Genomic DNA, 15,019 nt, shown 5'->3' with positions numbered 1-15,019 from the left:
AGCATATGCAAGCCACCGCAATGAAACCGGCCCAACGGGCTCCTGCTGCAGACACCTCTCCCTCCTCCGAGTGTAACATGCACAGGACTGGTATCAGATTACCTGGATGCGTATGAACCACATTGACGTAGACGAGGGCCTTGGCTCCCAAACGCCTTCTGTATTGGCTGAGCTTTGCATATAGTGATTCACTGATGATCCTGTCATAGGAATACATGGGAAATACAGGTGTCCATGCGCCGCTCAATATATGATGATGGCCGATGATATTGATCTAACAAGCCATAATAATAATCATATTAGCCCTAATATGGTTCCTGCTAGCCATAATATTGATCCTACTAGTCATAATATTGATAATGCTAGCAATTATTTTGATCCTATTAGCGATACAATTTATTATATTAGCATTACTATTGATCATACTAGCATTACTATTGATCCTATTAGACATAATATTGATCATATTAGCCATATTATTGATCACATTAGTCATAATATTAATCATGCTAGTCATAATATTGATCATATAAGCCATTATATTGATCCTACTAGTCACATTATTGATCATACTAGCAATACTATTTATCCTATTAGCCATAATATTGATCATATTAGCAATGATTTTGATCAGTCACAATATTGATCATATTAGCCATAATATTTACCCTACCAGCCATAGGATTGATCATACTAATAATGTTGATACGGTCGTAGTATTGAAAGTGCAATCTGTCAATATTTTTAGAAAAAATCTTTAAAATATATTTTTTTAGTTCAGCTTTCTTTAAATCCAACAGGCTCAGATCTCTGTTTTGTTGTTCTGATTCTGGTTGAGTTGGTTCCCTTAACAAACACTTTTTCTGGATTACGGTTATTTTTTGTTTGCTTTTCCAGCATTACAGTTTGGCACCAAAACAACCAGAGAGATCACGTTTGATCGGTTGCTGTTGATAACACCATCATTTACGTATCTGTGTTGTGTTTCTACGGCAGAATGACTATTGATCGGCCGGATGCAGAGATGCGAGGGGTTCTGAAGAGAAGGTTTGCTGAGGTAGAGGAGGAGGCCAGCTACGTCTCATCCTCTCCATCGTCGTCCTCCTCCTCCTCGCCATTATTCTCCTCCGAGTGGGAATCGGATGGGGAGAACCAACTGATCCTCCCGGCCCCCAGGGCCCCTGCTCAACCTGCCTCTGCCCCCAGTAAGTAGCCACCCTCCTCACTCTCACATAGCGAACACATTTCCTTATCTGCCCTTACCGGTCTGTCCCTCTCCACCTGTGTAACCGTGTATGTATACCTCGCTGCCTGTTTCCCTGTCTGTCAGTCTTTCTGTCTCTTTCCCTGTCTGTCTATCTTTCTCCTTGAATACCAATCTGTCTTATTCCCTGTCTGTATGTATGTCTGTCTGCAACTGTCTCCCTGTCTTTTTGTCTGTTTGCCTGCCTGCCAGTCTTTCTACCTCACTATTTCCTTGTCCATCTGTCTGTCTACCTCCGTCTGCCCGCGTACCCTGCTGTCTGCCAGCCAGTGTGTGTGGGTGTGTCTGTGTGTGTGTGTGTGTGTGTGTGTGTGTGCGTGTGTGTGTGTCTGTGTGTGTGTGTGTGTTCGGTGTGTGTGTGTGTGTGTGTGTGTGTGTGTGTGTGTGTGTGTGTGTGTGTTTGTGTCTGTGTGTGTGTGTGTGTGTGTGTGTGTGTGTGTGTGTGTGTGTGTGTGTGTGTGTGTGTGTGTGTGTGTGTGTGTGTGTGTGTGTGTGTGTGTGTGTGTGTGTGTGTGTGTGTGTGTTCGGTGTGTGTGTGTGTTCTCCAGTAGTATTTCTTTATCTCTGGGCACCAGTAAAAGCAGCTCCTGATATATAGCTGCAGAACGTTATCATTACTGCAGGTAAGATTAGCACACAACTCGGCTGCCTTCTGCTCCGGCCCTAAAGGTCGACAAGTTGCCAGCGCAGTAGACACTTGTCGAATCAATTTGAATGGAAGCTACTGATTGTGATCATGGGCTATCAAGTAAGCAGCATTTAAATATCATCAACGTATTTTTATATCTTCAAACTAACATTAAGTCAGTTGTTAGCAAATGATATGCAAAGTTTCTGTTTTGGAGTCATTCAGGCTTTTTTGAATGACTCCAACGCTTAGCAGGTAAAGAGTTTGTTTGTACTTTAAATGCCCTCCTCAGCAGTTCTCCTGGGGCACAACACCATGAGTCACATAATTCCAACAGGGATCTAATGTTCACTGTTATGTTTTCAACTCAGAAACTCCCATGGAAAGCTTAGCCCGATGGTCATGTTGAGGGAACCCAAACCACACTGGCACTCTAAAAGGCATTGTTAGCAATGTGTAAGTACGTCGGGGATGAATCATCGAAGCCACAACTATATTTAGAACAATCACCTGCTGGGCTAACTTACAAAACAAACTGACACAACTTTGTAAATACAGTTGGCCAACAGCTAGGGAAACAGAGAGCTCCTCCCTCAGATGTGTCCTGTGCTACGGCAGCAGCAGCAGACCCTCAGTTTGGCATTTCCTTTGACACTCATTTGAACTATTGGCCGACATCCAGGCCAAGGTCTGCTTTGTTCCCGCATGGCGACCTCTTGTGACCACATTACGTATTACATAATTTTTTGTTATTGTAGCATTGTTTAACAACTTCAAAAAGTGATTTATTTGGGTTCTCTTTTTTCTTCTGATTAGTCGGTTCAATCTTGAGTAAGTGGAGACGTGCCGACGGAAGAGGACACAACGTGAGATTCGACACGGTGACCGTCTTCCACTTCCCGCGGTGCCAGGGCTTCGTGAGCGTGCCCAGCCATGGAGGAGCCTCGCTGGGCATGGTGTGGAACCACAGCGCCCTCCACAGGTACACGCTGGAGGAGCATGCGGCGGCCCGACAGCGGAGACACCGGGAAAGACTCTTGGAGAGGCTGAGGGAGGACAGGCTGGAGCGCTGGAGAAATAAAGTGCGTTTGCTTAAAAAATCTCAGAACTTTGCTACACTCTTTTTTTCACTGCAGACATCACTTCTGTTTAAATTATCTTTGAATTAATACTTCTCTAAAGAACATCCCATCCAGTTATTTCTTCTGTCAAAAGCAATTAGATTGAGGAAGTAAAAAAGGAGGGAAATTTCGTTGAAAGTGATGGACAGAGTTAAAATGCCACAGGGCAAGTATAAGTTAAAATTTACAACCCATCTGTACCGGGATGGCTTGCTAAACCATAGACCTTGCACTCTAGAGTGCTCCCTGCATATATCATACACATCAGATACAGCCCGTTTATTTAGAATCGACTTACTCATGTCATTGTCGTTGCAGTTGGTAACTAGCGGTGCCCTGGACCGCAGCGAGGCCGACCGGCTCACCGCGGACCAGCTCCCGGGCGGGTACCTGGAGGTCCCCATGGAGGACCCGGCCCCAGACGGGGGCATCTGGTCCCTGCAGCCGTACTCCTACAGGCAGAGGCAGGCCCTGCTGCGCGGGGCCGGGGTGAAGCACGTGGACCGGGAGGAGAAGAGGCAGCTGCACTCCCTGCGTCTCTCCCGGGAGGCCTGCGGCTGCGACTGCCGGGGCTTCTGTGAGCCTGAGACCTGCGCCTGCAGCCTGGCCGGCATCAAATGCCAGGTGAGGATGTTCTCACATTAACTCGCATTACTTGGGCTGCCATCCATTCTGCTAAGCCTCCCCAGCCAGCTATCTCTCATGCATGAGCCCTCCCTTCTTCCTGCGCACAAATTGTGCACCTGTTCCATGATGTCCTACAGGTGTAACCCTAGCCTCAGCTCTAACCCTGCACCCTAGCCTCAGCTCCAACCCTAAACCTTAACCTAACCCTAGCCTCAGCTCTAACCCTAAACCTTGCCCTAACCCTAGCCTCAACCGTAACCCTTAACCTCGCCCTATAAAATGTTGTTCACGGCTGTAACTGGCTGGATCTTTCTTCCAGATGGACCGCTCCAGCTTCCCTTGTGGCTGCTCCATGGACAGCTGCGGGAACAGTCAGGGGCGCAGCGAGTTCAACCCGGGCCGCGTGAAGACCCACTACCTCCACACTGCCATGAGGTTGCACCTGGAGGGGAGGCGGCCGCCGGGGGCCGCAAATAACCACGACGACCAGAGGGAAGTACCCGGGCGTTGCGGCGAAGACGACCGGCGTGGCCGTGTTCCAGAACGGCAGACCCGGGAAGACGGCTGCCCTTTCGGGTTCAGCACCGAGGAGGAGGAGGAGGGCGGTCTCCTGTTCCCCTCCGTGCCCCCCACCACTTCCACAGCCTTCTGCTTAACCCCTGAGCCCTCGGAGCTGGGAGAGGAGGGCAGCAGTGGCGGTGATACGATGGATTCCTCTTCCTCTTCCTCTGATCTCGACGCGGCTGAGGAAGGCGCTGACGGCACGCCACGCCGTCGATCCGAGGTCACCGAGGAAACCGGACCCCTGTCCTGTGTCCTCAGCAGGCTGGACCCCCAGCGGACCCACTGCAACGCAACGGAGGATGACCTTCAGCACATGAGTAGCACCCGCCCACTTCCTGCCAGCCCCCTCTCCGACCCTGCGTCTCCCCTCGAAGGGGCTCAAACCACTGTGGTCATGCGCCAAGACGAAGATTCCCACAGGACCCCTTCCCCTTCTACCTCCTCTACTTCTACGGGGTATCTGGACGAAAACGCCAACGAGGCCACCGACTTTTTCGGCGAGGACTCTCTGGAAAAATTCCCAGATGTAGCCCTCTTCACTGCAAACTCCTCCTGCTCCTCCTCCTCCAACGGTTACGTGGACCTCAGCGTCTCCTCGGATTCGGACCTTGAGTTCTTCGACAGCGATTACCTCACCTGCGGTGGCCAACTACACAACTCCTTCAAGGGAGGCGGGTCTCTGGAAGGCCTGAGGCACCTCCAGACCCTGACTTCCAGCAGTCTTCCACAGTACCCGGAGACACCTGTCTGCCTGCTCGAATCTCTCATTGGCTCGTCGTCTGAACCAATCGCGGAAGATGCACATATGGTAACCTTTAGTCAGCTGTTGGAGGTACTGCAGTGATGCAGGTCTTGTCAGATGCGTAATGGCGATTACTACTGTATGTTCATTATGTATTGAGGAATATGTTTTCTGTTTTGTATATTTGTATGGCTGTTTTGGAGTATATTATCTTTTTCTACATGATATTGAATACAATCTTTTTTCTAGATATTTTATATTTTCTCTATCTATCGATATCCTAACGTTTTTTTAATTTATGAGTATTTCATTCTTTGCATAGAGATTCTAATGTGTTATTTAATTCCTTCATGCTTTAAAAGCATCATCTTTATCAGATTTATTCAAGGTTTTCATTTTATTTATTTGTTTTATTTCATATTGGGTTGATAAATGGCTAAAGATTGGTCAAATGGACTAATGTAAATACTCAGGAATTATCGAATTAATCAAAGCGGAGCGAACATAAAGGCATTAGGAAAACGATTTTATACGCCATTGTCTGAAATGCTCCATCACACAACGGTAAAACACATTTAATTTTTTTATTAAAATATTTTCTCCATATACACCACTGTACTCTCCTAGCAAATACTTGTGTGCTAACGCTGTACTTAATACTGTATAACAAATCGGCCAAATGTTAAGCATATTTATTATATTGTATACCTACCTTTTATGAGGGAGGACTATTTTCACATTGGTCTAACTAGGATTTCAGTGGAAGGTCCGATACCCCGGTTAACCACATTCATTTTTAAATAACATTGAAACACTTCTGCAAGCAGTTATTTTCATGTGGTTATGTAAATGTCAGATGATGCAAATGTAACAACCAATGTTTAACACTGGCTGAACATTATAATTGTGCATTATTTTTGTCTGCGAAATAATTTTAAATGTGTTTCAGGATTTACACAATTAATAAAATATGTATTTAAGATTATGACGGTGTATGTTTGAATACAAATAAAATTTATAATATTGCCGAAATAAAGCAAAGCATATATTGGATCAAAAATCATTGCATATTTTCTACTGTTCAATGATCTTACCTTATTTAGATTACTGTGTGGAGGTCTGGGGGACCACTTACAAAATCTCACTGCTAACAGACAAACAAGCCATTAGAATAATCAATAAAGCAGGATATTATGATCACACCAACCTCCTGTTTTTACATTCCCGTACCATGAAGTTCAATGACCTGGTTGACTATCAAGTGGCCCAAATCATGTTTAAAGCAAGAAACCAACTGCTACCAGGTAACATTCAAAAAAAATTGGACAGAGAGGGGGGTTATAACGACTTTAAAATGTCAATGCATCTCAATTGGTGGTGTGAAACTGTGGAATGGTATGAGCACAAAGCCAAAGCAATGTCCAAACATGATCCAGTTTAAAAAAAGGTTCAAAGCAATGATTTTCAAAAGGTACAGGGATGAGGGAGAGATTTAAGAAGGAAAATATATTTTAAAAAATAATTATAATTCATAATAAAAAATAAATATATATATATATATATATATATATATATATATATATATATATATATATATATATATATATATATATATATATATTTATATATAAATAGGATTGTATATATTTAAAGTGTAAATATTGTACATCCAATTGTATGATTATTTGCATGTTGTATATATAGATATAGATATACGGATTGTATAAATATATATAGATATATTGATTGTATAATATATATACGTATATATATATATATACATATTTATATTGTATAAATAGATACATTTTAAAAAATCATAGTATATCAAGTGGTATATATGTTATGTAAATATCAAATATAGTATTGCCAATTGTATAGATAGATTGTATAGAGATTATAAGGAACACAAGAAGCTAATATAATAAATAAAAAATTTGAGCTGTGGAAAGGGGAAGGTTTATATACGTTTATACTTATTCCTACTCCTTTTCAGGCATATCATATCAATTTATGTAATTTGTTTTATTTTTTGTGAAATAATTGAAACATAATTTTTGTTGATGTTATTTTCATGCTTTAATTTTGTTTTGACTTTTTGATATGCCTGAAATAACTTGAATCAAATAAAATCAAAATCCTGTAAAATAAAATAAACGGTATCATGTATCTGTTATCTACTAAGTTGGTCTTGGTCAAGTATTCCGCGTGTGCGTGCGTGTGCGTGTGTGTGCGTGTGCGTGTGCGTGTGCGTGTGTGTGTGCGTGTGTGTGTGTGTGTGTGTGTGTGTGTGTGTGTGTGTGTGTGTGTGTGTGTGTGTGTGTGTGTGTGTGTGTGTTTTTACGTGTGTACGTGTGTGTACGGTTGTGTGTGAGAGTGTTTGCGTGCGTGCGTGTGTGCATGCGTGCGTGTGAGTCCCGCGTTCAACTCTGGGCTCGGCTACTCTGGGCTGGAGTCAGTGGAAAGGACAAGATGGCCACGGACTGTCAATAAACCATAATCAGGATCACGGATGATATCAAAAAACATAGAATTACTCCACAATGGGTTTGTCTCAGAGTTCAGAGGTCTCCGAAGGAGGGGCGTTTGGATATCACGTGCACGGGGTAAGGGTTTTGATCCATATCGAGACATTCATGTCCAAGTAGTTTGTCATACAAATAACTGCTAGCTTACGTTGAAGTTTAGGGAAGCTACTTGAAGTGGATCAGCCGGGACCAAATGTGATGAGGTGGCGCTATGATTCCTCGCTATTAGGATGAGTAACGCGATTCACGTTAAACTTTTATTAGCAAGTCTTAACCACACACGAAGGAGGCATTAATGCTACACTTGGAGGCCAACACAACATTTGGGCAGCAGTAGACTGAGGCAATCGTTTTTCCTTACATTGTCCCTAAAATCGACTCCGAGTAACACGTCATAAATGTTATTAACCAGGGATTCCGATCTGGTGGATCGCGACCCATAAGCGGGTCGTGAGCGAGGACATTTGGTTCTCAGAACTCATGCCAGAACTTTTTTATTTAGAAATAAGCCGATGAATTAACTATTTTCACTAGTTTCAATGTTAATTCATGTTTAAATGGCTTACTATTCCTATTCCAACGTGTTGCTGCTGTTCTTCACTCCATGTTTTAAATAGTACATCAAGGCATTGTTGATGAAATATTGGTAAATATAATTTTGTATATTTTGGACATGACTTAATGACTAATGAGTTTGACACATGTTTGTCTTGAGGCTAGTCCAGCGGAGAACCACTGTTCTAAACAAACGTACTTGCTGCTGATTTACATCATTCCCTCAACCCTATATACGTGTCCTTGTGTTGCAGGTGCAGGTGAATTCTCCCGCAGAAAAGGCCGGACTGCAGCCATTCTTTGACTTCATCCTGTCCCTGGACGCCACCAGGCTCGTAAGTCGACGATAACGTAGGAACTACACTGTAGTAAAACGCTTAATATCAACACAAATACCGCCCCTTTGAATGAACACGAATGACGTACACAAATGCAGGCCAGTGTTAATTTCGTTAATAAAAATATGACGAAAAATGTTTGTTCAGATACTCTAGGCAGGGTCTATAGCATATAACCACGTTGTCTGAATACAGTTTAATTCATTTTTCACAATTTACCGGCTCTCGTCTTGAAGAAAATCACCGCGCCAGTCGTTTCAATGGGAATCGCCACGGTCTATACTTTCACATAAGGTGTACTTTGAAATTCGTCCCAGCCTTTATACCCAAGATACTGCCGTGTTCTTTTTGGAAAAAGTCTGCCGAATCAGGATCGCTTTAACTCACTTTATTTGGTAATGTTTTTGACTAGTTTAAAAAGAGAAAACATTTTGACTAAAAGTTGACTAAAATGTAAGGACTTTTCGTAGACTAAAACTAAACTAAAACTACAAAGGAAAACAATGACTAAATGTGACTAAATCTAATAAGCATTTTCGTCAAAAGACTAAGACTAAATCTAAAATAGCTGACAATATTAACCCGGATGCAGGCTAACGCCATAAAAGAACCCCTTCCCCACATCTCACGCCGTTCCGTCCCACACCGCAGAACGAGGAGAACGACCAGCTGAAGGAGCTGCTGAAGGCCAGCACGGAGAAGGCGATGCGGATGGAGGTGTACAGCACTAAGACCATGCAGCTCCGGGAGCTGCAGGTGGTGCCGAGCGCCCTGTGGGGGGGCCAGGGGCTGCTGGGCGCCAGCGTCCGCTTCTGCAGCTACCAGGGGGCCAACGAGAACGTCTGGCACGTCCTGGTGAGGCTGCGGCCACCCCCAAAGCAAAACGTATTGATGCAGGCGATCTCTCTTTGGATGTTGAGCGCTCTAGCCGCTGTCTTGGTTCTTGTCCCCCCGTCTAGGACGTGGAGCCCAACTCGCCGGCAGCGCTTGCGGGGCTTCTACCACATGCAGACTACATCGTCGGGGCGGATCAGGTTCTGCAAGACGTAAGAAAGAGCCCCCGTTATAGCGCTGCTCTCCTAACGGTGGTGGTTGTTCTGCTGCTTTTGGACCTTTTTTAGAAGTGCAGGAGACATTCTCTACGTGGCTTATAAAGCATTTCATTATTTTCTATTCGCTTTTGTCTATGTGATTTATTTTCCATTTCATATTCTATTGTAGTCTATTCCATACCATTTTGGTTGATCATGTCCCACTTGGACATTTGAGGGCTTCCATGCGAATAGTTTGCATGAGCCTGTGCAGTGGCTGAGCGCCCAGTCTGCCCTCTCCGATGTACCAATAGACATGTGTGTTTAAAAAATAAAACGGCAGACTCTTTTCCCTACAGTCGGAGGACTTCTTTTCCCTCATCGAGGCCCACGAGGGCAAGCCGCTGAAGCTGATGGTGTACCACATCGAGTCGGACAACTGCCGGGAGGTGGTGGTCACACCCAATGGAGCCTGGGGTGGAGAGGGCAGGTGTGTGTGTGTGTGTGTGTGTGTGTGTGTGTGTGTGTGTGTGTGTGTGTGTGTGTGTGTGTGTGTGTGTGTGTGTGTGTGTGTGTGTGTGTGTGTGTGTGTGTGTGTGTGTGTGTGTGAGTGTGTGTGTGTGTTGGGTGTGGTCAGGGAAATTGGCTGCTCTCGTCAAAGCAAATCTCCCCCGAGTGTTTTATGAAAAGTAGCTTTGCATAAGATATAACTTTATTTATCCCCAGGGAAATGACGGTGCAGCCATTTGCAGTACAAAGAAAGAAATTAGCAAATAAAAAAGTGCCAATATGCAAATATACAAAATATAGTAAAAGATCCCCAAGGTTCAGTTACCATATGAACCGCCGGAAATGTGAAAAAATGAATGAATGAAAAGATGAATAAATAGATTACAGTAGGATGCATTCCAAAGAACACAATGCCTCAAGCAATTTGGCTCTTAAATGGTTGTTTCATAGTCTAGGTCAATAGTTCTTGAAAAACGTGTTGAACGAAACCAAGTGAATGTCATGTATATGCCATCTATATATACAATGTCTAATGAAACGTTACCTTTTAACGTTCATTTTATCACAGTTTGGGATGCGGCATTGGCTACGGTTACTTACATCGAATCCCAGTCCATTCCACTGTTCCCATGGAGACCCCGGAACCCCCAGCCCCTGAGGATCCGCCGTCCCCGGCGATGGTCACCCATGGGTTCACGGAGGTACAGAACGCTCCTTCAGAACACCGGTCACACGCTCACAGGATAACGCACAGCCGGTGATCATAACATCACAGTCAATGTCCGACTCAAGAGGCATAATTGTTGCCTCCAATTTCTGACTTTGCTTTTGCAATCGCAATATTTCAATCTAAATGTTGAAAAATGACGAAGCTTGGCTGTATATTTGGCAGTCTGTGTAGGGTTCCGTATGCTATCATCCTCTGGTAAACGGTGTTGGTAAATGGTTCTCCAAGCCGGTATGCGTACTCCCTGTCAAACAGTCAGTTTAATCAAATCTACCTGCAAACGGTTTTGGTTACAGATCCAGTGAGTTGTACCGCAATAAAACTATAATCATTGTGGAATGTAATACTGTACACATTGAAGTATTACATCAAAATAGAACGTTGTGTATGCATGAAAAACAGCTTGAATTGTATTTGACACCCTCTCTGGACGTGAAGAATAATTTAACTGATGGCACCAATCCCATCGTCTCAATGGACAATGTTTGTCTGTGGGGGGGGGGGGGGGGGGGGGGGGGAGGGTTGCAGTGATTACTGTCGTTGTTGATGGTTTGTTGTTGTTTGTTTCCAGGCTCCTCTGATGGCAGCCCCGGGGCAGAGTGAAGACCCAGGGGACCAGGTCTTGTTCCAGGGGGACCCGGCCCCCCCGCCGCCCCTCCAGAGACTCATGGACCTCGGTGGGTCCCCTCTAAACAAACGATAAACAAACAAACAGTCGCTGACACCTTTCAGTTCGGCTTGGTTCACTCTGGGACTGGATCGCAGCCCACAGACACTACACGCGCCGCACCCACAACACACACACACACCACACACACTTTACACACAAATGGTACAAGCCCGGGCAGCCTCTTAATTTAGTCCTCCTCACCATGGTTCTCATACAAACCCTAATCAACCGTGTGTGTGTGTTTGTGTGCGTGTGCGTGTGTGTGCGCGCGATGGTCCAGATGTCTCTGAGGCCGAGGTGGGCACAGACCCCGCTGAGTCCGTGGAGAGGCTGGACCTGTCGGTGTCCTCCATCGACATGACCTGCACCTCCCTGGCCATGCACGAGGAGCGCGACTGTGACATGTCCGGCGTGGGTGAGTACCGCCGCCTCCCTCCCCGGGTCGGCTGTCATGGATACTAAGGGTCTACAGCCTAATAATAATAATAGAGGTGACTTGTAGGGAACAGGCCTGACCAACCACCCACTACATAACACTACACATAAAACACAACTTGGCTGTTTGATTTACTGTTTCTTGCACTCCGCATGGGAATATCTGCTTGTGTACTTTTCTTCTTGTATATTGTTTCCCTGCATATATTTTTAGCGTTTCGCATTTTAACTTTTCCACACTTTGTTGTTCTTTACTGTTATTCTATTTGTTACATGGAAGCGTAATTCCCTGAGGGAAGGTTCCCGAGGGATTAATAAAGTTCCTATCTATCTTATCTCCAGGAGTAATCGATCGTATGTTAACATTAATCCTCTTCTTCTCCACCTCCTCAGAGGAGCTGAAGGACTGCGACAGCGCTGAGTGCCACCCCCACGAGGACCTCAGCTCTCTGGCCACCCTGGACCTCACATCCACCTCCGCTCCACCCGAGTCCCCACCCAGCTCCCTAGCCACAGACTGCCACACCACCACCACCACACACTCACCCCCTCTGTCCCCCGCCCGCAGCGTGTCCCCCGCCGCGTCCCCAGACTCTCCCCCTCCCCCCTCCACCCCCCCCCAGGTGGACCTCCTGCCCCACCGGACGCTCCTCGGCAAGGCCTCGGAGGACGACCTCCTGTGCCAGGGCGGCGCCGAGGAGGTGGAGGGGGAGGAGCCTACTGAGCAGACACCGGAGCGAGGGGCGGCCGGGACCCCCACCCGGGAGCACTGGGACGACGAGGAGGAGGAGCAGCAGCAGGAGGAGGAGCGAGAGCCGTGATGGGGACCAGGCTGGAGGAGTCCTCTGTTGAGCTGGGTGTCCGGTCAGGCCGTGCTGCACGATTGTGAACACATTGCGCACCCGCACACTAAGGGAAGCCCATCCACAAGCAGAGCCACATCTTAAACCTACAAAGCTATCTCGTTATGTTTTTATCCACACCATGTTTTTCAACTTTGTCTTCCGTTGAATCATATATTTGTAGTGCTACGCTGATCAAATCTTTATGCTTTAGGATGGGAGGATTTTTATTTTTTTTATTTTATTGATACGTATGTTTTCATTTTGCGTAAATTGTTTTGACTTGGCATTGCTTGACAATCCTTTTGTATGCATCAGTGGAGTTACTCGATTAAGAATACTTCCAAAGACACAACTTTGTTTTAAGCCAGTGGTCGGCCTCTGCTGGCTTCACGTTATTTACTGCACTAAGATTTAAAGCACATCTTGTAATGCCATGTCCACGCATTTTTCCTTTTTATCAATTTCATTAAGGCATTATCGAAATTTTAAACACATGGGTCAACAAAAATGTTTTTTTCAAGACATTGCAGCTGGAATTAGAAATATTCTGTGGGAACTACTATTGGATTGTTAGCATTTTGTAAATTTACAAAGGTCACTACAAGAGGAACATTAAGTCTATTTAGTGTTGTCGTTACGTTAAGCTCAATGCTGTGTCATATCATTTTTCTGATCTATGCAATAGTTTAGAAATCATGTTAGAAATATATGCTTTAAATATAAATGTAGATTTTTATTTGTACACATTTAAACTGCTGTTAAATGATTGTTTTTGTTTTAAAGTGCAGGGTGTCTTACACAAGTACACTAATAGTTAAAATGAGGAGAAAAAAATTGGTATTTTTGCAGATATTTTATCAATGAACTGTATGTTTTATTAGGAATGAGTGCAAACAACGTTTCTGCTGTTGAATGGAGGATGGGTGAATTTTATGTCTAGAAGAACCAGATCACCCGAAAGAAGAAAATAAAAACATTTAAAATGAGACATTCAGCCTTACTTTTCTCGTTACATTTTAAAAACAAGGGGAAAAAACATTTAAATTACAATAGATCTGTCATTGTTAAACCATTCAAATTTATTTCTTTGTTGAATCCCTAAAATATACATCATTCACAAGTTATTACAACAAGGGTGGGTATGTATATATATTTATATATAAATATATTTTCTTTGCTGTGTTTTGGCCTAATCACGCCATCCCAGTCCTCAGGTTTGGCCAATCGGATCGCACCGAATCAGTGCAGAGTAATATACGCACGTTCATAAATCGGGGGAAGATTTAATTTAATTTACAACAAAAAGGTCTTCGCTCTTCCTTCTCTGTGACACACCAAGCCAGACACGGAGACCAGAACAGCCATCGCTTTTCTCATCCCTGCAGCAAAATGTCCCACGGTGAAGAAGCAGTTCATACAGCTCTATGGTTCCACTTGTATGACTTACTAAACACTCTAAATGAGGGGGGAGCCTAGCAGCAGCCCTGGTTATTCCGGTATAGGCCCTGCCCTATGATCCAAGCAGAGCACTAAGTATGTTTTCATCCTTCTTTTTAAGATATATACCTTAGATTATGTCTTGATTGCTAAAATGACTTTCGACAAGAACAAACATTCTTGATGAAACTGCACCGTTAGGATGCAGATGAAAACACAATTTAAAAAGGAAAGAAAAATGCCATCTTAACCTTCAAACCAAGACATTTATGTGGATGAATGTGTGCTCTTCTCCGTACTGGGAAGAGGAGTCGGGTTAGTATAGCCGTTTAACTGTACAAAAACTAAAAGAAAAGAAAAAAAAATGCCTGGACACAAAAACAAAAATAATCGCCTAAATCCAAAGTGTTGTACATATATTTACAAAATAAAGAACATTCAGTTCATTGATAACAGCACAGCTAGAAAGATAAGCTCAGACACTCGGACAAGTGCTTCTGTCGCTGAGGTTCAAGCTTAGCAGTCATTTTCATTTTCTAAGCGAAGGGTAAGTTCAAGTTAAGGGGAATGGTGGGGGGTGTAGATGGTGTCGGGAGTGGCGAAGGGGGTCGAGGCAAGGCTGCCGAGAGACCCGTTGTACGGTACTGATAAGTGGTGAGATACTGTAGTGTCAGCAGCAGGGAGTGTCGGCAGAAACGAGGGGGACAGTTGTCTGGAATGTACTAGAACAAAACCTTAAGTCTACTACATCCATGTGCATAGACACACACACACGCATACACACACACGCACACGCACACGCACACAGAAACAACGTAAGGGAGACCGGTATAGTCGGAAACAGAAATGCCAATCGGGATGGGAAAAACCGAAGGAAAAGAGAACCCAAAAAGAATTAAGTACAAAATAATAATGGGTGCACAATAAAACATTGGTATCAATCCTTCAAACTGTACATACAGTAGAGCAGACGACCCCCCCCCAGCTCATACAACCT

General features: G+C 44.4%; 2 protein-coding genes across 4 annotated transcripts in view; both read left to right on the top strand.

The window, feature by feature from the left end:
* Nucleotides 1-6,417, top strand: part of LOC130388282 (cysteine/serine-rich nuclear protein 1-like) — an 8,604-nt gene extending 2,187 nt beyond the window's left edge. The window contains exons 2-5 of one of the 3 annotated variants that reach the window (XM_056597717.1): nt 997-1,205; nt 2,709-2,974; nt 3,332-3,637; nt 3,960-6,417. In XM_056597717.1, coding sequence (XP_056453692.1) covers nt 998-1,205; nt 2,709-2,974; nt 3,332-3,637; nt 3,960-5,048 — 1,869 coding nt within the window. In that variant the 5' untranslated portion in view covers nt 997 and the 3' untranslated portion in view covers nt 5,049-6,417. Of the gene's footprint in view, nt 1-996; nt 1,206-1,877; nt 2,013-2,039; nt 2,581-2,708; nt 2,975-3,331; nt 3,638-3,959 lie in introns of those variants that run through there. The other 2 variants (XM_056597719.1, XM_056597720.1) reach the window with 2 other exon arrangements.
* Nucleotides 6,418-7,393: 976 nt separating this feature from the next.
* LOC130387694 (Golgi reassembly-stacking protein 1-like) lies at nt 7,394-13,639 on the top strand. Its single transcript, XM_056596909.1, has 9 exons — nt 7,394-7,552; nt 8,284-8,364; nt 9,019-9,222; nt 9,327-9,413; nt 9,758-9,888; nt 10,477-10,609; nt 11,207-11,312; nt 11,586-11,720; nt 12,134-13,639. Exons 1-9 carry the CDS (start codon nt 7,490-7,492, stop codon nt 12,559-12,561), a joined length of 1,368 nt encoding a protein of 455 aa, XP_056452884.1. The 5' UTR covers nt 7,394-7,489; the 3' UTR covers nt 12,562-13,639.
* Nucleotides 13,640-15,019: the final 1,380 nt, after the last annotated feature.

Source organism: Gadus chalcogrammus, chromosome 8 (genome assembly GCF_026213295.1).
Source record: "Gadus chalcogrammus isolate NIFS_2021 chromosome 8, NIFS_Gcha_1.0, whole genome shotgun sequence".
NCBI classification, from domain to species: domain Eukaryota; kingdom Metazoa; phylum Chordata; class Actinopteri; order Gadiformes; family Gadidae; genus Gadus; species Gadus chalcogrammus.
The sequence above is the reverse complement of the archived record's forward strand: the minus strand, read 5'-3'. Positions and strand labels throughout refer to the sequence as shown.

Coding starts and splice junctions, on each gene's coding strand:
- LOC130387694 (XM_056596909.1), top strand. CDS start 7,490: ATGGGTTTGTCTCAGAGTTCAGAGGTCTCCGAAGGAGGGGCGTTTGGA. Junction 8,365..9,018: donor CCCTGGACGCCACCAGGCTC/GTAAGTCGACGA, acceptor CCCACACCGCAG/AACGAGGAGAACGACCAGCT. Junction 9,223..9,326: donor AGAACGTCTGGCACGTCCTG/GTGAGGCTGCGG, acceptor CCCCCCGTCTAG/GACGTGGAGCCCAACTCGCC.